General features: G+C 43.7%; 1 protein-coding gene across 2 annotated transcripts in view; it reads right to left on the bottom strand.

Moving 5' to 3' along the window:
• The window catches only part of SQRDL (sulfide quinone reductase-like (yeast)), a 54669-nt gene extending 30809 nt beyond the window's left edge, over positions 1 to 23860 (bottom strand). Inside the window, exons 1-3 of one of the 2 annotated variants that reach the window (XM_010847759.1) lie at positions 23503 to 23860; positions 1598 to 1603; positions 1353 to 1480 (exon numbers count right to left, since the gene is read on the bottom strand). In XM_010847759.1, the coding sequence (XP_010846061.1) occupies positions 1353 to 1415 (63 nt within the window). In that variant the 5' untranslated portion in view covers positions 1416 to 1480; positions 1598 to 1603; positions 23503 to 23860. Of the gene's footprint in view, positions 1 to 1352; positions 1604 to 23502 lie in introns of both variants that reach the window. The other variant, XM_010847758.1, reaches the window with a different exon arrangement.
• Between the last annotated feature and the right edge of the window lie 1856 nt (positions 23861 to 25716).

The raw sequence follows: 25716 nt of genomic DNA, 5'->3' as shown, positions 1-25716 counted from the left end.
CAAGCAAGAATACTGGAGTGGGTTGCCATTTCCTTCTCCAATGCATGAAAGTGAAAAGTGAAAGTGAAGTTGCTCAGTTGTGTCCGACTCTTCGAGACCCCATGGACTGCAGCCTACCAGGCTCCTCTGTCCATGGGATTTTCCGGGCAACAGTACTGGAGTGGGTTTCTGAAGCTCTGGACAACCTCAAAATGTTAGTGCCTTACAAACACTTCCCAACTTGCCTTTTGGTGTCTGCTACCTTTTTGTTTCATAACCTGTTTATAATCCCTTACACTTAAATTTCTCAGACTTACTGACACCTTTTCAGAGTCCTCCCCACCCATCAACTCATCATCTTTTCTCCAGACTGGAACAGGGAAAGGAAAGTGCAACGACCACCAATTTTCCTCTGGACATGAGATTGAAGGTGGAGGGTGATGTGAATTGAACTGTCTCTCTTCAAAATATATGCTGACATCCAAACCCTGGGACCTGTGATCGTGACCTTATTTGGAAATTGGGTCTTTACAGATGTAATCAATTTAAGATGAGGTCATACTGGATTAGGGCACGCCCAGGGGGCCCTAGTGGTAAAGAGCCTGCCTGCCAGGAGATGTAAGAGACATAGGTTCGATCCCTGGATCCAGAAGATCCCCTGGAGGAGAGCACAGCAACCCACTCCAATATTCTTGCCTGGCAAGATCCATGGACAGAGGAGTCTGGTAGGCTACAGTCCATAGGGTCACAAAGAGTCAGACATGACTGAAATGACTTAGCACGCACACATACTAGATTAGAGTGTCCTCAACTCTCTAATGTTTATCCATTGGATTGTCTCTAAAATCTAATCCAATGACTGATGTCCTTGTAGAAAGGTCCTGTGCTGACACTAGTGGCACACACAGAAGACTGAAGTGATGCACGACAAGCCAAGGAACACCAAGGACTGTCCACAACCACAGAAGCTAGGACAGAGGCATGGGACAGCCTCCCCTTGCCCTGAACAGCCTTCAGAGGAACCGTGGCCCAGCTAACAGCTTGGTTTTGCACTTCCAGCCTCCAGAACTGTGAGAGGATAAATTATCTGTTTTAAGCCACACAGTTTATGGTCATTTGTTATGGCACTTCTAAGAAACTAACACAGAGGAGATCATAAGAAGCCAAGAGATCTGTCCTTGCTCTCTCCCTCCCCCCACCTTCTCCCAATCCTTTTGGACGACCTGCTTTTTATGCCCAGAAAGAGAAGCATGAACCTGGGAACATGGAGGCCCAGGGCATGACAGTCATCCCCACCTCAGCCCCTAACCCGCACGTGCCTGTGCACAACACACATACACACACACACACACACTCCTAAGGGGGAGATTTACCTCGCTGGGCTCAACGATGGCCACGTTCTCCGCGCCCACTTTCCTCTTCATGCGGGCGGCCATGCTGATCCCACCACTGCCCCCACCCAGCACCAGCACCTCATAGTAGCTCTTGGCTGCGAGGCTGGCCCCTGTGTGCAGCTGCAGGGGGCTGGCCTGCTGAGAGCCCAGCCTGAGGAAGCAGGCGAAGAGCCGGACACGGGAGCAGGACACCACAGAGGCCAGCAATGTCATCTTCAGGCCAGGTCAGGCTACAAAGGAACAGAGAAGACTCCGAATAAGGCAAGAGCCACTATGAGACTGAGGCATTTTCTTTTAGGGAGGAAGGAGAGACTGGCATCTGGCCGGCTCCAGCTGGTTCCCACCATTTCAAGGCCACCCTCCCACCTGGCCATGATCAAGAGCTTCTTGAGAATGCTCCACCAGCTAAGCTTTCCATTTCTCCCTCTCCTCCTTCCTTCAGGACATCGCAGGCTTTGGTTGAACCAGGTAAACCTCACCTTTTAAGTTCTCTCTCATAACGTGCCTGTCCCCATCCTTGTCCATCCCTAAAACGAGGGCATCATCTAAGGTAACCCACTGTCACCCTCTTCTCTCTGGCACATTCTTCAACTCTTTCTTTGGCTTTTTGGTCCATCAGAGATGTATGAGTCTACAATTCCTTGCCACCTGAGACCTTGCTGAAAACAGAGAGTTCAGCAAGAAACCCACCTTCTACAGCTCAGGGTTCAGGTCACAGAAATCAGAGCCTCGGTCCCACTCAGAAGTACCTGGATCTGCTGTGCCAGAGACATGCAATTTAATCAGATCACTGGCTATACATGAGCAAAAGCCCTCCACACCTTTGGAAATTTCAACCACATGATTAAAAAGCCATAAAAGGAGCCCTTCCCTAGTATCATAAAGCTATATTTTGTGTAAAGAATCTGCATATCCTTCTGACAAGTCTTTTATTATATCCAATTCAGTAAAAATCTCCCCTTGATAGGTTTTCTAAGAGATGTACTTCACCTTTCTGCTCTAGCAGTTGGTGCTTTGGCAGTGAGGAAATGAAGGCTACTCAGAAACTGGCCTTGACTCCATCCCATCCCCAGACAGGCTTTATATCTTGGATGTGATCTATCATGTAAGTTGAGGGGCCCCGGCCAAAATACCCCCCACCTTGTGTATTACAGAGCCCTAAATTTCACCATCTAGCGCCATCCTGTGGGTTCCCATGTTCCACGAACCCTTTATAAAAAGTACCCAGCTGGGGATACCCAGCAAGTACCCAGCTGGGGAATTACACTTCTAGTTGCTAAGATCACTAACTTCTAAATGGGAACAATTTAATTATATGACTTCCCACCAGTGGAGAAGAGGAAGGCTACACAAGGGAATTAGAGAAAGCTGGGAGGGGGAAAGGCTAAGAAAGGAAGAAGGAAGGGCCCTGGAGGAGTGAGAAGGAGGAGCCAGAGTGATGATCTTAATTAGGATTAACTCTGTTCCAGTGTTTTGGCACCCGTGACAATTTCCTCAGTATTTCAGATCTGACAGGCAACCCAGATCTGGGGGAGGGTACACGGGGTTACAGAAACTGAGGAAGGCTCATTCATGGTTGCCACAAATTTAAGTCAGTATGACTCTTACCAAAAACATTTCTCATCCTTTGACTCTGCTCTTCCATTTCTGGGACTCAGGTCTAAAGAAATAACCTCTAATACTTAAGAAGACAAGACTCTACAAAGATAGATCTCACATATTCATTCATAAAACAGTCAAATCTGAGTTAACTGGCCTGTGGATTGGATCTGATTTCATCCTGGTTACAGAAAAAACAACTGCAGGCTCTAGACTGGCCAGGGAAGGCTCAGGTTCCAGACTGTTCTAACCAAGGTTAATTTATGATTGCTTCTATTTAAAATGGGTAGGGGGAACAGAGATAGCCATCCACTTGTCAAACTTTGAGGAAAGGTTACATAAAATATTGTTACACAAGATGATCTATGTAGTTTTTTCAAATTATGTTTACAAAGAGCATATAAAATACTTACGTTGTGATCAGAATATTAATTGGAAATACAAGTTCAACTATGTAAGAGAAAAATGCATTTAAAAAAATAAGATGTTAACATTGGTGGTTTTCTCTGGGTTTTAGAATAATAGGTGATTTTTATTTCTTCTGCTTTTATGTATCTTATAAATTCTCTACTATATGCATACATTAATATTACAATAATAAACTATTTTGATGACAATAACAAACATGTTCTAAGTTCTTTACACAAACATTTAACCTGTGAGCTGACTATCATTATCACCATTTTACAGATGATAAAATTGAGGCAGAGCTCACATGTGGATTATGATTTGAACCTGGACACTTTAGTGCCAGGGTGTCTGCTTTAAACCACTATATCTACTATCTCTATCAACAACAAACAGTGCTAACATGAAAATCTTAAATGAAAAAATCCAGATAGTTTCCATACTTTCCACAACAGGGAAACCATTTTTTCACGATATTGACACCTAAAATAGTAGCAATGTTTTGATACAGCTATAATTGATTTTTTCCCTCTTCTTTGCATGTGCTTTTCTCACATTTTCTTCAATGAGTTTTAAATTTTAAAACTCAGTCAATTTGGTTTTGTTTGTTTGAGTTTTCTTTGTTTTTTTTGTTTCCTAATGGTAGGGACCTAACAGAAGCAGAAGATATTAAGAAGAGGTGGCAAGAATACACAGAAGAACTGAACAAAAAAGATCTTCACGACCCAGATAATTACGATGGTGTGATCACTCACCTAGAGCCAGATATCCTGGAAGGTGAAATCAAGTAGCCTTAGGAAGCATCACTACGAACAAAGCTAATGAAGGTGATGGAAATCCAGTTGAATTATTTCAAATCCTGAAAGATGATGCTGTGGAAGTGCTGCACTCAATAGGCCAGCAAATTTGGAAAACTCAGCAGTGGCCACAGGACTGGAAAAGTCAGTTTTCATTCCAATCCCAAAGAAAGGCAATGCCATAGAATGCTCAAGTTACTGCACAATTGCACTCATCTCACACGCTAGTAAAGTACTGCTTAAAATTCTCCAAGCCAGGCTTCAGCAATACGTGAAGCATGAACTTCCAGATGTTCAAGCTGGTTTTAGAAAAGGCAGAGGAACCAGAGATCAAATTGCCAACATCCACTGGATCATCGAAAAACCAAGAGAGTTCCAGAAAAACATCTATTTATGCTTTATTGACTACGCCAAAGCCTTTGACTGTGTGGATCACAATAAACTGTGGAAAATTCTGAAAGAGATGGGAATACCAGACCACCTGACCTGCCTCTCGAGAAATCTGTATGCAGGTCAGGAAGCAACAGTTAGAATTGGACATGGAACAACAGACTGGTTCCAAATAGGAAAAGGAGTACATCAAGGCTGTATATTGTCACCCTGCTTATTTAACTTCTATGCAGAGTACATCATGAGAAATGCTGGACTGGAGAAAGCACAAGCTGGAATCAAGATTGCCGGGAGAAATATCAATAACCTCAGATATGCAGATGACACTACCCTTATGGCAGGAAGTGAAGAAGAACTAAAGAGCCTCTTGATGAAAGTGAAAGTGGAGAGTGAAAAAGTTGGCTTAAAGCTCAACATTCAGAAAACGAAGATCATGGCATCCGGTCCCATCACTTCAGGGCAAATAGATGGGGAAACAGTGGAAACAGTGCTGACTTTATTTTTCTGGGCTCCAAAATCACTGCAGATGGTGACTGCAGCCATGAAATTAAAAGATGCTTACTCCTTGGAAGGAAAGTTATGACCAACCTAGATAGCATATTCAAAAGCAGAGACATTACTTTGCCAACAAAGGTCCATCTAGTCAAGGCTATGGTTTTTCCAGTAGTCATGTATGGATGTGAGAGTTGGACTATAAACAAAGCTGAGTGCAGAATAATTGGTGCTTTTGAACTGTGGTGTTGGAGAAGACTCTTGAGAGTCCCTTGGACTGCAAGGAGGTCCAACCAGTCCATCCTAAAGGAGATCAGTCCTGGGTGTTCATTGGAAGGACTGATGTTGAAGCTGAAACTCCAATACTTTGGCCACCTGATGCGAAGAGTTGACTCATTGGAAAAGACCCTGATGCTGGGAAAGATTGAAGGCAGGAGGAGAAGGGGACGACAGAGGATGAGATGGTTGGATGGCATCATCGACTCGATGGACAAGGGTTTGAGTGGACTCCGGGAGTTGGTGATGGACAGGGAGGCCTGGCATGCTGCAGTCCATGGGGTCGCAAAGAGTCGGACACGACTAAGCGACTGAACCGAACTGAATGATTGAGGAGTGGGGGAAATCACCAAGTAGAATGTTACTCTCTGGTTGGGAAGAAGATACTTAATGGTGAATAGACAGTCCTCATATTCTGCCTTTCTATATGACAGCAAATCTCCTCACTTGACTTTTAGGAAAACCACTTTTTCATGGTCCCCACACAACATCTTTTTTGGGGGTTTTTTGGCCACATGCCTTGTGGGGTCTTAGTCCCCCAATCAAAGACTGAACCAGGCCCTCAGCAGTGGAAGTGCAGAGTCTTTATCACTGGACTGCCAGGCAATTCCCCTGACACAGAACCTTAACTCCATGGAGTTACAAAATAATGACCTAAAAGGAGGCCTGGCTAAGTTTCTGATTTCAAGCCACGCAATCTGAAGCCCTTCAACCTCCTCATTGCCTTCCAGCCTAGTACCCCATGGTTCTCCTCTTGAAAGAGGGAGAGTTTATGCAAATACTTCCCTCATTCAGCCAAGAAGGCAAGTTCTATTTTATTTCATCAGTTCCCCACAGCTTATTTCTGGATTCTGTATTAATAAATACAAAGTCCTCTGAACTAATTCTATCAACTTCATTAATAATCATCATCAAGCAGAATGTCCCGGCCTTTGCAGTCAAATTTCAACCATAAACAAAAATTTCACAAACACAAATACCATGTTAGAGGAAATGTTCCAAGTTTCAAAACACTTGAAAATCTCAGTAACACACTCATTCTAACAATATAATGTCATCCTAACTTTCAGATCAGAAAAACCAGAACCACAATCTAATGTTATCGGTAGTGAAGGTAGGGCATGATACAAAGTCAAAGACCAGAAAGAAACCAGAACAATAATGCAAAATCATAATTTAGATCCCACTTTGGAATGTTGGAACATTGACCTAAACCAAGACTGGAGAAACAATAAAAAAAAAAAAAAAAAAAAAAAACAGAAAAAAAAGGCCAAACTTGACCCTGGAGTCAACACCAAAGAAATAAAAAATCTGTCAACAAAATAACTAAGGAGCATAAATCTAAGTCTCTGAGTCTCCCTAGAAGGTAGTCTGAAACACACGTACCTGAAGTTAAGAAATAAGAATTACCAATGATGCAGGAAACGTAGCTGCTTTCTCTCTACACTCTTCCAAAGTGAAACACACACTCTTTTTAAAAGAATCAGTAAGGCAAAGTTAACTTTCTTTTAACAAGTGCCACATTTATTTAATGTATTTCATTTATCAAATACATGTTCTAATTAAATAATGTCATACTTTTAAGTTAGATAAAAATTCCTCAATCCTAAATCAATTGAGTGCTTCCTTCAAAGAATCAAAATAAATGCTCTGATATATCTGTAGTCTGACTGAAGACGTAAAACCCTTGCTAACTGAAAGATAAGACAGCCTGCTAGGCACCTCCTACTTACATTTCTGGCTGCTGATCTGGGGTCCTGGTCCAGACAAGTCTTTGGAACTCCACACCTTTCCACAGCCAGCCCTTCTGGGAAAATCAGTGCAGATTGCCAGTGTCGAGAGTTCCCTAATCCTGGGCCATGTGACATGCCACTCACTGGGTGTCAGCTAGGACACTTGGCTGAGTTCAAACAGAGCTGGCCTCTAAACAAGGATTATTCAGAGCATCTTAACAAAAGATCCACCAGGCCAACAGGACTTACAGTCAATCTTTCAGTTATTTTTGCTCTTGAGGAAACTGAGGGGTCTTTGTATGGGTCACTATTATTTTCTCTCAAGCCCACAATAGGCTGGGCCCTCTTTGCTTGGGGTTTCAATAACCACAAGGCCATCTTTTTAACATATCACCTTCATGGAGGCTGCCTGTTGTCTGTTTTTCTCTTTGGTTTTCAAAGTTTATATCACCTTCATATAAACTTTCAAAACCAAAGAGGAAAAACAGACAACAGGCAGCCTTCAGCATTCGCCACCTACGCCATTTCTCCTACCCGCACTCTGGGCCTCCAGCTTCCCTATCAAGCTTACACAGAGCTGTGAAGTCCTGAAGTTCTGGATCTCTGTGGGTCCCAGTCTCTGAGACACAAGTGAACCTCATCTACACACAGCATGGGTTGGGCTTACACCTAGTGCCCAGGTGGCAAAATGTCTGGAAGGCTCCGCCTCCTTCATTAGCTCCTCCCCCTTGGGCTTTCTGGACCTTTTAACTAAGGCTGTCATCAGTTATTTACATCTCTCCACCAAATTACTTCCAGAAGACAGGATTCAATTAAAAAAAAAAAGTATGGAGAGACTGTCATAACAGTAACAGCTAACATTTGTTGAGAGTTTTAGTTGTACCTATGGTATCTCTGATGTTGGGAGGGATTGAGGGCAGGAGGAGAAGGGGATGACAGAGGATGAGATGGCTGGATGGCATCACCGACTCAATGGACGTGAGTTTGAGTGAACTCTGGGAGTTGGTGATGGACAGGGAGGCCCAGAGTGCTGTGATTCATGGGGTCACAAAGAGTTGGACACGACTGAGCGACTGATCTGATCTGATCTGATCTGCTCTGATGGTATCTCAGAGACAGACTCCTTACAATAACTTTGTAAAGACAGTGTTAGTATCCCCATTTTACATAAAAGAAAATTGAAGTTTAGTGTAAAGTGGAGTACCTGCTTAAGGTCACATGACTAATTGAAGAGGAGAGTTTAATTCAAACTGACTCCTCCGTTGAGGAGTCTCACAGCATTAGACTTAAGAGATAACTCAAGGAAAATGCCTACCAGCTGAATTTTATTTACATTCAGATATAATATAGATTACACCCCATGGAGTGATATGGGAGGGAATATATGATATTAAATTTTAGCTTACTAAGCAAATTGGAAGAAAAAATTTAAGTTTTGGGGGGAATGAGCCAGGTAGAATAATAGTACTGATATTAATATAATTTTAAGGGCTCTTAAAATTTAAAAATACATACTGATAGTCTTACAGTTGAAATCATTTGGATTTGCTTGCAAATATTACAAATGGCAAGTAGGTAGGAGTGTAGATGACACAAGATTGGCCATGAGTTGATAATATTTTTTAAATTTTAATTTTTTATTGAAGTATAGTTGATTTACATTTCAAATATATAGCAAAGTGATTCAGATATATATGTATGTGTGTATGTATGTATATATACTTTTTCAGATTTTCCTTTATAGGTTACTGTAAGATATTGAATATAGTTCTCTGTGCTGTACAGTAGTAGGTCCTTGTTGTTTATCTGTTTTATATACAGTAGTCTGTATCTGCTAATCCCAAATTTCAAATTTATCCCTGCTTCTCCTTTCCCCTTTGGTAACCATAAATTTGTTTTCTATGTGAGTCTATTTCTGTTTTTTAAATAAATTCATTTGTACCATTTTTTTCAGATTTTACATATAAGTGATATCATATGATATTTGTCTCTGTCTGACTTACTTCACTTAGTATAATAATCTCTAGGCCCATCCATGTTGCTACAAATGGCATTATTTCAGAGTTGATAATTTGAAGCCAATTTATGGATTTATATGGGCATTCCTTGTGGTAATCTGTGGTTTTTTGGTATATTCTGGAAAGTTTCCACAATAAAAAATTAGAACGAATGAAACAGCAAAAAACTGTGTGTTAGGATGGACATTAGCTTTGCTCTTTAGTCACTGAAATGCTACATCTATGAATATTTCAAATAATAGCAAGATAATGGAAATACAAGTAGCAACACAATTATAATCATACTTACCTCCCATGTGCCTAGAACTTTACAATTCACAAGGCCCATACCTGAGCCTACACTGGAGGTATTGATACCAGTTTACAAATGGGAAAACTGAGGCTCAGAGACCCAAGGTGATCTCCCGAAAGTCACGTGAATCTGCAGCGAGACCAGAGCCACAATGAGTTCTTTCTGTGTAAAGTAACTTTTCCTGAATGCCCTTAGGAGCAGCAATGCAGGCATTAGAAGGAGCCAGCAATTCAGAGGTGGTAAGCTCCCAGTCTGGACCTTCTCCAGCTCTAGATCTCTGGACGACCTCTTCGCTTGGCCCTCACATGTCATGCCCCAGAAGCGCAGCCTTATAGGCAGATCCAAGTTTTTTGGGCAGGGACGCCTATACAACTTGGAGACCAAATTTACAGATACAAAATTAGATAATATTGAATGAGAAAATAAGTCACAATAAATGTCTGGATCCTTGGTGATTCAGGATTCTTCTGAGATCTCTGTTACTCATGGGAGTGTTAGCATTTTTGTTCTATTCAGACCTCCAGCTAATTGTATGACACCACCCACATTGGGTAGGGCAACCTTCTTTACCCTGTCTACTGATTCCTCCAGAAACACTCTCATAGACACACCCAGAATAATGTTTAACCAAATATCTGGGCACCCTATGGCCCAGTCAAGTGGATACATAACAGTAGCCATCACACCCTCTGACTTAAACTATCAAAGGGAAATTGTCACCATGATTGCATTGTCATGAAAATGACACACAGTGCCCCTCAAAATGCTGCTGCTGCTGCTGCTGCTGCTGCGAAGTTGCTTCAGTCGTGTCTGATTCTGTGTGACCCCATAGACAGCACCCCACCAGGCTCCCCAGTCCCTGGGATTCTCCAGGCAAGAACACTGGAGTGAGTTGCCATTTCCTTCTCCAATGCAGGAAAGTGAAAAGTGAAAGTGAAGTCGCTCAGTCGTGTCCGACTCTTAACCCCATGGACTGCAGCCTACCAGGCTTCTCCGTCCATGGGATTTTCCAGGCAAGAGTACTGGAGTGGGTTGCCACTGCCTTCTCTGCTCAAAATGCTATGGTTCCTTAATGTGATCACATCTCAATCTGAAGCACATGCAAGTCAAGTCTGTAGGCATATCTGCAGCATTTATCAGTGGCACTGGATAAGACACTTCCTGAAACCTTCCTGGAGATATTCTGAATCCTACTGTATTAATCATGTTTTTAATTTCTGTATTTTATGATTGTTTGACATCTGGGGGCTTTATTAGACCTTAAAGAAATGCTGTTTCTAGGACTAGCCAACTTCTAAAAATGTAAACACCTCAGTCTGGAAGCACACCTTTGGTAATTAGGTAATTGGGTAACAAGCCCAAACCTGAACCACTTCCTCTATCTGGATTTTACATTCCAGAAGGCAATATTCCTCACCCCTAATCATCCCAGGGCCAGACATCAAGACAATAAGTGCAGCCCCTACAGTCCAGAGTCCACTAAAATTATTCAAATTAGCCAGCACCAAACCTGGTCAGTCTGTTCCCCCTGCTTCATGAAAATCACACCATAGGTTTTGCCCATGAAAAGTGAAAGTGTTAGTCACCCAGTCGTGGCCAAGTCTTTGCAACCCCATAGACCATAGCCCTCCAGGCTCTTCGGTCCATGGGATTCTCCAGGTAGGAACACTGGAGTGGGTAGCCATTCCCATCTGCAGGGGATCTTCCCAACCCAGGGATCAAACCCAGGTCTTGATTCTTTACCATCTGAGCCACCAGGGAAACCCAGGTTTTGCCCATGCTTTCCTCTTAATTTGCCTGCCTCCTGACCAATCTGGGTGCTTCCCCACCAGACCCAGTGTGGTGGAGCAGGCCTCCTGTTCCTACAGAACTGGGAGTCAAAGCTTCATCTTTCATGGCAGTCATCTCCTGATGGGCTGGCCTCACCATGCCTGATTGAAAACAAATCTCAGGTACATTTTAATATACTTACACTAAAATGCATTCACTACTATTCAGTCAGATGGAAGATTTTACATGTTTAACAAATTTTGCTCTGCTCCTCCTTACAAAGCTGCTCAACTGTCAGGTGGCATTTAAAAAGCAATTTAATTACGTATTACTGTTGAATGCTATAATTATGTGAATGAGTGGGCCAAATTTTACAATTAAATAACACAGCTACAGTGTGATTTTTTAATGCAATAATTACTCCTGAAGAATACAGCATGGGGCCTTCCTTTCTTTTGTCACACTCTTTCACCTGCAGTATCGAAACAAGATATCTTCTCCACCAAGGAAAGTTCTCTCGTCTTTTTTACCCATTTAACCTTAATAAAAAGGGAAATGTCATCAATCAGAAGTGCTCAAAAAACACTGTCTAAGCTATATTTTTATTTACAGATTTGTCTCCTACACAAAAGGTATTCAGATTAAATTACATTTAGCAACACGAAATGTGCAAGCATATCTTTATGGAAAGAGTTACATGAAATTTGCATCATCACAGTTCTGCTATAGCTAAGAGTGCTTCCACAAGTATGCACTGCATACTTGCTACTCACAAGGACCTGTGACACACAGCAATTTCCCCATCCGCCCTGGTCCCATTCCCAGTCTAGTAGCTTTAGATGCTAACGGAACAGCAGAGCTTGCCAGCTGCTGATAATGCAGGCCAAGAGCAAGGTGAGCCAAATTTCAGGGGAAAGTTTTGTTTTTTTAATGTTAGAAGGTCTAATTTAAATATTGGAAAAGTAAAGGTAATGAGATGTATGCACATCTTTTTTTTCCTAGCTTGAAACTGTTAATGTTTTCCTCCACACCCAATACAGTTTTTCTGAATGAAGTTCTACTTTCATTCATCACGTGTACATCTGACATGTAAAGGTACTAAATAAATCCAGCCATCTATTAATTCACTCTATGGCCTGAACATTTGTGTCCCAAAAAAAATCCACATGTTGAAATGTTAACTTCCAATGGTTATGGTGTTAGTCAGGAGGTGGGGCCTCTGGGGTTGATTAGGTCCTGAGGGTGGAGCCTTCATGAACGGTATTAGTGCCCTTTTAAAGAAGGTCCAGAAGGCAATGGCACCCCACTCCAGTACTCTTGCCTGGAAAATCCCATGGAGGGAGGAGCCTGGTAGGCTGCAGTCCATGGGGTCGCTAGGAGTCGGACACGACTGAACAACTTCACTTTCACCTTTCACTTTCATGCACTGGAGAAGGAAATGGCAACCCACTCCAGTGTTCTTGCCTGGAGAATCCCAGGGATGGGGGAGCCTGTTGGGCTGCCATCTATGGGGTCATCCAGAGTCAGACACAACTGAAGTGACTTAGCATAGCATAGCATAGCATAGAAAGATCCCTCACCCCTTTTACTATGTGAGAACACAAAGAAACGACATCGGCCCTGACCCAATCATGCAAGTACCTTGATCTTGGACTTTCCAGGCTCTAGAACTACAAGAAATAAATTTCTGTTGTATATAAGCCAGTTAGTCTTTGGTACAGGCTTCCTAGGTGGCTCAATGGTAGAATCCACCTGCCAATGCAGGAGACACCAGTTTGATCCCTGGGTCTGAAAGATACTCTGGAGAAGGAAATGGCAACCCACTCCAGTATTCTTGCCTGGGAAATGCCATGGACAAAGGAAGCTGGCAAGCTACAGTCCATGGGGTCACAAAAGAGTCAGAGATGACTTAGCAGCTAAGCAGCAGCAGCAGTCTGTGGTTCTACAGTTCCCCTTATTCATAGTTTGGCTTTCCGTGGTTTCAGTTATCTACAGTGAATGGCAGTCCAAAAATATTAAATGGAAAATTTCAGAAATAAACAATCCACAAAGTCTAACCTGCATGCTACTCTGAGTGGAGTGATGAAATTTCATACCATCCTGCTGCATCCCACCTGGGACATGACATCCCTTCGTCCAGCTTATTCCGCCAGTTAGTCACCTAGTGGCCACCTCAGCTATCAGATAAACTGTATTGCAGTGCTTGTGTTCAAGTTACCCTTCTTCTACTTAATAAAGTTCCCAAAACACAAGAGTAGTGATTCTGACAATATGAATAAGGAAAAAAAAAAAAAGCCATAAAGTGCTTCCTTTAAATGAAAAGGTGAAAGTTTTCAATAAAGGGGAAAAAAAAAAACCTATGCTGAGACTGGTAAGTGGTATGGTAAGAACAAACCTATCGTGAAACTGTGAAGAAGAAAAAGAAATTCATGCTAGTTTGCTTTCACACCTCAAACTGTAAAAGTTACAACCCCAGAGTGATATGTGCTTAGCTGGGATGAAAAATTAAATTCATAAATATTTTGAGAGATAATATTCACACGACTTTCATTATACTACATTGTTCTAATTGTTCTATTTTATTCTTATTGTTAATCTCTTATTGTACCTAATTTATAAGTTAAACATTATCACAGATGTGTAGGTAGAGGGAAAAACAGTATATACAGGATTCGGTACTATGCATGGTTTCAGGCATTCACTGAAGAGGTCTTGGGACATATTCCCCCACCAATAAGAGGGGGCTGCTATATTTGTTATAGGGGCCCAAGCGGACTAAGGCAGTGACTGAGATCTTATCCTTCATTATGACAGGAGCTGTGCTGGATGCTGGGAATAGAATAGTGAACATGTCACATCAGGTCCTTGTGCTGACAGAACTTGCATTCTAGTGGAATGGAGAACACATTAGTCCCTCACCCTCCACTACTATAACACCTTCCTGAAACGCTCCCTCCTCCCGTTTCTTCATCTTAGCCATGGCCCAAAGTCCAGCCCAAGTCCCAGCTTCTGTAGTACCTCCAGCCAGGCTAGTCTACAAACTGTGGTACCTATCCTGCCCTTCTTAGAACTATCTTGTGGTCATCGTTTATTTGTTGGCATTTTGATGCATCTGTTTTCCCAGAGAGTCTGAAATTGCCTGATGGTTTGAGACTCTGGTTCAATGGTTCAAGACTCTGGTCCCATCTATCTTCACAACACTTACAGAGTATCTGAGTCCTTCTTGTCATCCCTTGGGTCCAGACAGTTTGGGGAAGCAGGCAGAAAACCTCTGTACCCTACCAAGACTGTAGCACTCTCTAGCCACCTTCTCAGGAACAGCTGCCAAAAAATGAGGCATCTGTATTTTTCACCACCTACATCATCTCTGGATCAGTGGGGAGGAAAGTTGGGGTTGGCTTCCAAACCTCTGGGTTTATATCCCAGTTCTTAGACTTAACTTGAAGAAGCAAAATGCAATGTAATCAGTAGTAGCTAAACACCTCTGGTGTTTTGAGGAGAGAAATAACCAATGACAGTTTGGTGAAACAGACATGATCTGAGCAAGAGATAAAAGACTAGCAGCATTTGGACAAGTGGAGATGCTACGCAAGGGTACACCAAGGGGATGGAACAGCGTAAGTAAGTAAAAGAGTGGGATACCACCCTCCAGGCCTGTCCCCAGCCTTCTCTGCTCTCTCCAAGCTCTGAGAGCCAAACTGTGAGATGGGCATCAGCTGGCCTCCCTGGTCCTCTGGCTTCCAGTTGGATTCAGCCAGTGGGAGGCACCAGTAGATTAGAGGATGGGAAAAGAATGAAACTAGGATATTTGTTGCCCGGACCCCTCTCAACCAAGCTTCAGCTCAGCAATACTGGATTGCTCTAGCCAAAGGCCTTGGCTCTTGTGGGGTGGCCCTCTCCTCAGCTACAGCTTTTTCTCAAGGTGCCAGTAATCACTCCCTCTGCTTGCTTCCTCATGCCCCAAATCAATACATTTGCTTCACTACTCTTGCTGGTTCCCCTTAACCCTGCCCACACCTTTGTAAACAGTTGTTTCATTAAACCCTCTTAACAGCCTTGAGCATGCCAAGTATTTCCCAAGACCCTGACTAATAAGCTGGGAAGGCCAACCAGAATTGACTGACACTGAGAGGAGTAGATAAGGAAACACCACAGTCCAATTATAAAGGGCCATGCTAGGCAACTGAGGCTTTATACTGAAAAACAAAAACAAAGTTTTAAGAAGTGATAGAACAGAGGAGGCAGCATTGAGAAAATGAATCTAGTGTCAGGGAGAAATTAAATCGAAGGAGAGGCAAAACCAGGTCTGGAAGTCAGGAGACTTAGTGCAGAGGTCCAGGTGTAATGATAAGGGCCTAATACAGTGTTAGTATTAGAAATACAAATAAAAATTTAGATAAGACAGAGAAAAGGGAAAGAGAATGATTGAATGAGAGATAGGAAGGGCCCCTTCAGGAAAACAAAAGCCAAAGCTGATATCTAGGCAGCTGAAGACAGAGGAATTGTTTGGGCAGAAACAGGGAAGTCTAGGCAAGGGCCTGTCTGAGCTAGTCTGGGACAGTTAAGAGATTTAGGAAACAGAATCACCTAGAATAAGCATGGCACAACTGTGGGCAAGGAGGAAGGGAGTCTAAACCAGAGTCCGCTGGGAAGAGGGAGAAAGAACACTGGGTGGGCATACGTAAGTAAAGTTTGGGGTTGGAAGCTTAATCCTAAACAATAGTCATCTAATCTAAGGGTCACAAAGAAGCAACTTGCAGGCCCAATGCAGACCAGAGCTGTGTTTTGTTTGACTCACAAATTCTGCCTAAATTCTGAATTAGTAATGTGAGAACATTACTAACCCAATATTAAAAATTTTGAATATGCCAGGTGGCGCTACTGGTAAAGAACCCACCTGCCAATGCTGCTGCTGCTAAGTTGCTTCAGTCATGTCCGACTCTGCGACCCCACAGACAGCACCCCACCAGGCTCCCCCGTCCTTGAGATTCTCCAGGCAAGAACACTGGAGTGGGTTGCCATTTCCTTCTCCAATGCAGGAAAGTGAAAAGTGAAAGTGAAGTCCCCCAGTCGTGTCCGACCCTCAGAGACCCCATGGACTGCAGCCTCCCAGGCTCCTCCATCCATGGGATTTTCCAGGCAAGAGTACTGGAGTGGGGTGCCATTGCCTTCTCCAACCTGCCAATGCAGGAGACATAAAAGACACAGGTTCAGTCCCTGGGTTGGGAAGATCCCCTGGAGGAGGGCATGGCAACCCACTCCAGTATTGCCTGGAGAATTCCATGGACAGAGGAGCCTGGAGGGCTACAGTCTATAGGGTTACAAAGAGTCGGACACGACTGAAAGGACCACGCACACACCTTCAAAATTCCAGATTGTTGGCCTCTCTGACAACACTAAGCCCACATTCTCTCATGTCAGCTCTCAGCTGGAACTGCCCATCTATAGATTGGTCACTGACAATCTACACCCTGAACAAAGTTAAAGCTCACCCAGCCCCACATAGCCAAGATTCATATTTGTTACCACTCAGCTCTGGCTGTGTGTGAGCTGTGGTCCTGCTAAAGGCAATGAGAGCCCTTGGAAGTTCTTAAGGAAACTGAAGAAGACCCCCACGGGGGAGTTGAGAGGATGACTTAGAGCAATAGATGAATTCAGCATTTTTGAGTGTTCACTATATGCCAGGCACTGTGCTACGACGCACCGGGATGAGTAAGACCAGGGATATGAAGGTCGTTCAGCAGCTGATTCGGAAATTTAGGAACCAGCCAGGGTTTGGAATAGACATGAGAAGAGAGATAAAGGTGTGAATGCAAAACCAATATTGAAGCCATTTTTGTGACAAATTATCCACAGGGGATAAAGAAGGAAGGATGTGAAATGGGACCTTGCTCTGGGTGGCTATATGGAAGAGCGGGTGTAAGTGCAGCAAAGTGCAGCAAAGGTCCAAAGCACCAGGGGAGAGAAAGAAACCACACCCTCTGAGAACCTTGAGAACCAAAGGAGTGAAGCCCATGGAGGTATTACACAAGCAGCACCCTTCCTCTTGGCTCACCTCCCCTTGAGTAATGACATCGCCTGTGTGTTCAGGAACTGGATTACTATTTTAACAAATAAAGAAAATGGAGCAACCTTCATTTAGGCCTGCAGGGCCATGTCAGAACTCTACCTCTAGAGCTGTTGCAATGCCAAATGTTTGTTTAAACATTAAGCTGTGAGACTAGTGCTCTAGGAGTGGACCAGGAGCAAACAGATCCAGGAAACAATTCCACACAGCTCCTTGATGATTCAGGGCTTAGAATCACATTGGGGTTCTTTAGTTCCCTAACTCTTTAGGAGGGAACTATAGGAATTTTCTTTAAAGAATTGCTGATTAAGAGTTACTAATGAGGACGCAGCAATGAAACACTGGCTCCCTTTGCTGCTGAGAAGTTTCCTACAAGCTTTCCTAGCCTATATACATTTTCCCGGAGAAGGCAATGGCACCCCACTCCAGTACTCTTGCCTGGAAAATCCCATGGATGGAGGAGCCTGGTAGGCTGCAGTCCATGGGGTCGCTAAGAGTCAGACACGACTGAGCAACTTCACTTTCACTTTTCACTTTCATGCATTGGAGAAGGAAATGGCAACCCACTCCAGTGTTCTTGCCTGGAGCATCCCAGGGATGGGGGAGCCTGGTGGCTGCCGTCTATGGGGTCACACAGAGTCGGACACAACTGAAGTGACTTAGCAGCAGCATACATTTTACAGTCAAAAGGCCTTATAATAGGGAAGGACTGACGATTTCCCCAAACCATACATTAACTAAGCAGAAAACAGAAACTCTGTTCATGGGAGGGAAATCAGCTCACATTGCAGCTCCAGAAAAGGGGAAAATGTCAGTCAATCGGATTATTGCAACTGAAAAATTTCAGGTTTTGAATGAATTATATGGGGGGAAGTGTCTTGTTTCCTTGCTTGCTTTAGCCAATGGGAGCTTGACTGCTTAAGTTCTAGTGCATAAAGCATCACAATTTAGCTCCCCTTTAACCCCACCATTCACAGTTGGCCTTCAGTCAAATAAGTATACTGAAGGTTTCAACATGTGCACAAGCCTGTGCATGTCCATCCTGAGACTGTAGAACAAGACACACAGGGGAGGGGGAGCCTAACATAGAATTAATTTGCTTCCAGTCACACAGCAAGGATCCAGCTTTGCCTTGATCTCCTGAACCCACTCAATGATCACAATAAAAGTATGCATCAGCCTCAGGAGTGTTGTGATTCCCACTCAGAGTTTCACATACAAGAAGACTCTGAGGAATGGAGTTTGATTATAAATAGGGACTGGCCAATTTGTCAGGCATACTGTTGCCTGGAATCCAGCATGTGTGGTCTTAACACAATGAGAAGAGACTCTTTAAATATAAGTTATACAAGTGTTCTTTGAATGTGATTGAAGAGATGCCAAATTCAATCCTTTAACGGTTAGGACAGAACAAGGGGGTGCCAGGTAACAGGTGTGCCAGGTTCCTCAAGCTCATGTCTTCCCTGCATCTAGATAAATGACACAGTTCCCCATTACTGCATAAGCCTTGTATGAGGACATGTCAGCAGTCAGAGACCCAAATCCACCTTCCAGGTAGTGCCAGGTAGAGCTTGTCCTTAACTATTCTGGGTCATGTTTTCTTCAACAACGGAATAAAGGATTGAATTGCATAGGTTCAAAGGTCCCTTCCTTCTCTAAACATTGTGACCCACTAAATGAGGGGGAAAGGGAAACAGGTTCACAAGCAGATACTTAAATGGGAATACTTGTTCTACTAACTCTTTAAGCAGATTGGGCTCTGAATTATTGCAGCAAAGAATGACAAGGGTTTGTTGCCAGGGCTTGAACATAATCGGAATGGGAACCATATCTCCCTTTCTGTTCCCCCAAGTCTGACGATGATTCACTGGGAGTCACTGTGCACTATCCCAGACACAAGGAAAACACCAGAAAAAAAAAATCACCGAAGGTTTTCTATGTGACAGGACAGGCTATGTTTTTCACGTAATTTCTCACAACAACCTGAGAGGTTGGTATTATTATCCCTGTTTTATAAGTAAGGAAACAGACATTGTGGAGCCATGGGCAAGTCACAACCACTTTGAGTCCATTTCCAGGTGTAAAATAAGTCACTGTGTCCAGCTGACTTTAAAGGCCCCTCCTTCTCTGTGACTCAAAACAAGCTTAGATTTGACCACCTAGACCTTGAAAGGCTCATGATTACTGTCCAAACCCAGTTGTCTAGTCCTCCACCTTGAGCACCATTCACAGGCTCACAGAAACACAAAACCACATCTACTAAACCCAGAACCTCCTTGGGATGCTCTCACATTCTGTACTGTAAGCAAGGTGATTATTTAAACCCATTATCATGGGCTGCCTTAAAGCAAACTGCCAAGGAAAAGAGAAAGTACATCGAGTGAAATCACCATAGGCCCCAGAAGTCAGAGACTGGTCCCAGGATAAAAACAGAGGTATCTCCTCTCCATTACTGTAGATAGGGCCTGAGCTTGCTGCATGAAATGAAAGCTCCCTGAGGACCAAGCTAGGGTCAAAACTTGGAAAATCATTATGATTAGAAAGGAATTACCCCATGGTCCTTAAGAATCATCACCGGCAGCATCAACCCATCACCCACCACGCAATTATAAAGCATCTGCTCTGTACATGGCTCAGCGACTAGGCTGGTGATTTGCTTAAAATGTCAAGTTCTGTTTTTTCTTAACTTTCAGGATCATGAAGGGGAAGAAGGTCTTAACAACCTCAGACAGGATCCAAGGGACAATACAGAGTATCTCTAGAAAGAGCATATGAGATTCTCTTGGGTAGGTAAGGGAGAGGGGTCCTAAGAGAAACTGAAGGACCTTCTGGGATCATGACTTAGAGTGCCCAGATTCATTTACTTGCTAGAGCTGCCCTTAAAAACGAAACCAAACAAGAAAAAAAGAAAAAAAGGCTAAACGACAGAAATTTATGTTCTAACAGTTCTGGAAGCTGGAAATTCAAGGTCAGGGTCCCTTGGGGCCCTATGTAAAAGGAGCAGTATAATATTTTGATATATTAACCAACTCTTTTCACTTTGATATTCCTAGTTACCCTGAGAGTCAACCCCACTCAGGCAACCAGACATGTGGCACAGAGGGTTCATCCCATGGATCTGCAGAACCAAAGGGTCAGATACTTAAGCTTTTGTTTTCAAAGGCAAAGTCCAGATTTAATTAGTCTGCCTCATCAGGCTATCCTATAGCAAAAATTGAACCAGAAATGTCAGTGGCTTGGCAAAACAAAACTTATTTGATCTGAGCCTTCCTCCTCCATCTTTTAGCAACATCATTTGGAACACAGAGCCTTGAAGGTCAGTGTAACCTTCAAGAAAGAGCTTAGAAGGAAGAAAGAGCTCATTATTCCATCTAACATTCCTCAGCCTGTATAGTATTCTGCTCAGGCTTTCACAACAAGATACCACAAACTGGGTTGCTCAAACAGCAGAAATTTATTTCTTACTATTCTAGAAGCTGGAAGTCCAAAACCAAGGTGTCAGCATGTATAGTTTCTCCTGAGGCCTCTCTCCTAGGCCTGGGCCTCCTTACATCCTCGTGTGGTCTTGTCTCTACATGCACCCCTGGTGTCTTTTTCTTTTTTCATACAGACACTAGTCATAATGGATTAGGGTCCTACCCTTATGATCTCATTTAACCTTAATTCCCTTTTTAAAGGCCCTCTCTCTGAATAGTCAGATTCTAAGCTATGGGGATTAGGATTTCAACATACGAATTTTTGAGGGGATGCAATTCAGTCCATAATACCAGTATTTGCCCCTTCCGAAGTTGCGGCCATAGAGAGCCCCAGCGTGCTCTAAATTTACTGTTCCTTACAGAGTTATCTCCCCATCTTTCCACCCCAACTTAGCAATTTTACAAAGTAAATCACAGGGGTCCCTGGCTGAGTCTGATTTTCTTCTTCCTATTAACATCCACGTTTATTGGATTACATAGACTTTTAAGGTTGGGCATTAAGAAGCAGCTAGCTGGCTTTAGGTCTAATCTGGCCAGCCTGTAGCAACTTCCATCTACTGCTCCTATTTATCAAATCTTTAAGGGTCATAGAGGAGTCAGGTAATATTCAATGGGGCAGGGGAAGGTGAAAAGAAAAGAGGAAAGAGAAATGTGCCACTGGGCCCAGAAATGCCTCATCATGGGTCAGTCTCCACTCCCTATAAGACAACTTCCTGTGTTACATCACATCAAATTAACGAGCCTAGACACATGTAAGATGGAGGAGAAACTGTTCTGCAAAAGAGTTCTAGTTTCCTATAAACATCAAATTTCATTTTCTCTGGCAGAACACTAGTCACAAAGACCCGCACAAAGACCCACATAGACCCAAGGGCCCTGACACATTTCAAGCATTCCAGCTCCAGATGTGTTCAGCCACTAGGAAAAAGAAACCCAAATTATTTTAAGCAGAGTCATTTCACAAACCAGCAGCTGTCCCCTGGATAAATTCTGAGTGTTTTAGTTGTAGTTACAAGCAATAATTTCCAACGTACTTATTCACTCAAAAAATATTTATTGACTAATTTTTGGAGAAGGAAATGGCTACCCATACCAGTAATCTTGCCTGGGAAATCCCATGGACAGAAGAGCCTGGAGGGCTACATTCCATAGGATGGCAAGAGGTGGACTCGACTCAGCAACTGAACCACCACCACATTCTATGTACCAGGACTGGGGACATAATGGCAATGGCTTGGAGTCCAGAGAGGGACACAAGTTCTAGCAGACAGTACTTATTTCACTCCCTTGTGCCAGGTATAGCACTGGACACCTTAAATACAGGGGAAGGTATGATTATCTCCACAGTACAATGAAGAAGTCAAGGTGAAAAGAAGTCCAAAAGACAAGCTCATGCTGCTAGTTAGTGGAAGCATCAAGATCAGAAGTCATGTGACCTGACTTCCTGGGCAGGACCTTCCACTTAACCAGGAACTTGGGTAGAAAATAAACATTTACATCTTCACTAATTTCTAACTGAAATTTAGCACTTTCTTGAATTTTATACAGTGGCTCAGATGGTAAAGAATCTACCTGCAATGCAGAAGACCTGGGTTTGATCCCTCGGTGGGGATGATCCGTTGGAGAAGGGAACAGCTACCTACTCCAGCATTCTTGCCTGAAGAATCCCATGGACAGAGGAGCCAGGCAGGCTACAGTCCATGGCATTGCAAAGAGTCTAACACAACTGAGTAACAAACACTTCTTTCTTCTCAGGCAACAAACCCCAGCAGATACATGCAGTACCTATGACTTTATCACCAATAGAAATCACAGATATTTTCTTATATTACAGGTATTACCCAAATCTTGAAATATTATTTATGTTTGTTACTATTTCAAAATTATGATAGCTATTAGATCCACTGCTAGATGATATTACTTAATGCATTATTTTTAAAAGGCATATATACTACTACATCAATTCTCTTAATATTTGGACAAGTGATTTGGAATAGGTTTCCCTTATAACACTCTGCCTTTTATTTTACACCTTCAAAAGCACTGAACCTAAAAGTGGTCCTTAGTCTCCCCAAAACTGCCAAAGTGGTACATGGCACAAAAATGGGTCAGAACCCTACACCACAGCAATGGGGAGCCCAGGCAAATCCAGAGCTCTGCTCCCTGTGTTTTTGAGTAAGAGGCTAGGTTGGGATTTTTATTATTAAAAGAGAGAAACGAAGAGAAAGGAAAGCACCCCAATTTCACCAGAGAACCCTTTCCACCAGTTCCTGTTTAGCACAGGCCCTAAATGCTCTCTCCACGGCTGGTTCCAGCCATAGCTGAAGGATACTTCTTGAGCCCCCGCCCCTCCATCCCACAGGCTGTGTGGATAAACGCGCCCTACTGTGGGCAGACCAGCAGACGTCACCTCCTACCCCCGGGGGCTGAGAACCCCTTGCGCACTGGGACCACGCTGGAGTGACACAATCAACAAGTGAAAGATGCCAGAAATTCCTACACACCAGGGTACCAAGAAATTCCCATACACAAGACCACGGATACATTGGTTTTCAACCTCCCCTCGCAGGGCAGCAGCTCCACGACTCCAGCACGTCGCAAGACCCGGGTTCTAGCAGGGGCTGCAAGAGCTGTGGATGCCGCGGGTGGAGAAAAAAAGTGTGAAGCGAAATGGAACGCGATGCACAGGGGCTGCGCTGTCCAAATGCGGGACAGAACTGGGTTAACAATCGGCTTTAGGGGTGACCTCTCTCCCGCCGGGTCCCTTTTCCCTGGCCAAGTGCCTCATACCGGCCGCGGGATGCCTCTTACCCAGAGGTGCGTGGAGCCTCGGGCCACAGCGTTGGCGCAGTAAAAGCTGCCGCTTCCTGCAAGGGCTCGCGGCCTCTGCTGGGGCCCGTGCGGTCCCCGGGCGGAGGCTGGAGGCGGGGAGAGCGAGCCTCCCCCCACCCCCGGCAAGGTCCGGGAAGGGCCCGCCGCTGCCCCGCCCGGCGCCACAGTCCGGGTGTAGCCTGCACTTGGCCTTGGTTCCCCGGGCGCATGGGGGACAGCCGGGGGCGCGGGTTAAGCGGGTTAGGGGCACTGCCGGCAGGGCAGACTCTACACAGGGCAGACCCCTACACAGTGCCCCGTGCGGTGCAGCGGGACCCCTTGGTGCCTCAGAGGAGGGCACGGAGGCCACCTGTCGCCCACCCCCTACCCCCCCATCCCGTGTGCCTACATTGTTGCGTAACTGGGAGGGACAAAGGTGAAGGCGGGTCTGGGGAATAGAGGCCTGGCGGTTTGTGTCGGGTCCTCCAGTGAGCCCTGTGCTTCTCATCTGGTCCCCAGGGCTGTCCAGAGAGACCGCTTTCCCGCGCTTCTTTAACACGTAAAAGGTAACCGAGGCTGAGAGAAGCCCCCAAACTTGCCTTGGTAAGCAAACGCCAGAGCAACGCTCTCAACCCCAGGATGGAGGTCACGGTGAGCAGGCTTTCAGACACTGATCTCCACGCAACCTTGGGTCCTACTTTCATGAATGGACGTTTTCAATTGGCTGCTCTTTCTAAGTAGGTGTGAAACGCAGGTGAATAGTTCTCCACTACGTCAGATCTAGAACGCCTTTTTATAACATATAGGATGTCCAGAAGTCTTACTGCAATTTTAAGCTTTAATAATTTCAGATGTGACTTAACAAACTTTCCTTTAAAAAGTGCCTTGAAAGTTTAATTATTACTTTTACATTTCATTCTGTGAATTTTGAATAATCTCTTTTGAATTTTTTGTTTCAGTCAACTTTTTAAGGTGAAATCCTAGCAAACCAAAAATTGAGGCAATCACAGAGAAGTAGGAGCCTAATAAAGTTGAACTTCTGAGCTCCTCCCTCTGGTTTTGTCTTGTTAGGTTTATCTTTTGAGGTAACGCTGGTTTATATTATGTGTTCCACTTCTGTCTGTATACCCTACAGCACTGCTGCTGCTGCTGCTAAGTCGCTTCAGTCGTGTCCGACTCTGTGTGACCCCATAGACGGCAGCCGGCAGCCCACCAGTTTCCCCTGTCCCTGGGATTCTCCAGGCAAGAATACTGGAGTGGGTTGCCATTTCCTTCTCCAATGCATGAAGGTGAAAAGTGAAAGTGAAGTAGCTCAGTCCTGTCCGACCCTGAGCGACCCCATGGACTGCAGCCTACTGGGCTCCTCCGTCCACGGGATTTTCCAGCTAAGAGTACTGGAGTGGGATGCCATCGCCTTCTCCCTACAGCACACTTACCACCAAAAATTGTTTCCATCTAATTTTTTAATCCATCCAACACTCTGTCTTTCAATGTGTGAATTCAACCCATTTACATTTAGGATGATTATTGATAAATAAGGACTTAATATTGCCATTTTATCCTTTAGTTTCTGGTTGCTCTATATCTCCATTGTTCCTTTTCCTTTTGTTTCTGTCTGCTATTTTAGTTTGGTGGTTTTCTGTGATATTTTTGTCAATTTCCTCTTTTCTTTTCTTTTTTTTTTTTTTTTGATGTTTCATGTCTCTGCTCTAGATTTTTGTTTTCTGGTCACCATGAGATTTGTATAAAATGTCTCATAGGTAAAATAATCCTTCTGCTGGTAGTATCTTATCTTTATTTACCTACATAGGCTTCTTCCTTTTCCTTTCCTTTTTTTTTTTTTTTTTTTTTTTTTTTGTTTTTTTTTTTTTTTTTTTTTTTTTTTTTTTTTTTTTTTTTTTTTTTTTTTTTTCTATTTCTGTTGTCTCACATTATCTCTTTACGTTGTTACAAAGTTGAAGTATACACTAGTTTTGTGGGGGTTTTTTTCTGCTCTCCTCCTTAACCTTTATGCTACAATAGTGTTTAAAACCTAATCTTATTGAGAGTTGCAATTTTCTGGTTCTATGTATTCAGTTCAGTTCAGTCGCTCAGTCCTGTTCGACTCTTTGCGACCCCATGAATTGCAGCACGCCAGGCCTCCCTGTCCATCACCAACTCCCGGAGTTCACTCAGACTCATGTCCATCGAGTCGGTGATGCCATCCAGCCATCT

The sequence above is a fragment of the Bison bison genome, unplaced genomic scaffold (assembly GCF_000754665.1).
Source record: "Bison bison bison isolate TAMUID 2011002044 unplaced genomic scaffold, Bison_UMD1.0 scf7180017864254, whole genome shotgun sequence".
NCBI lineage: Eukaryota > Metazoa > Chordata > Mammalia > Artiodactyla > Bovidae > Bison > Bison bison.
Note: the sequence above shows the minus strand (reverse complement) of the source record. Positions and strands in the feature narration are given on the sequence as shown.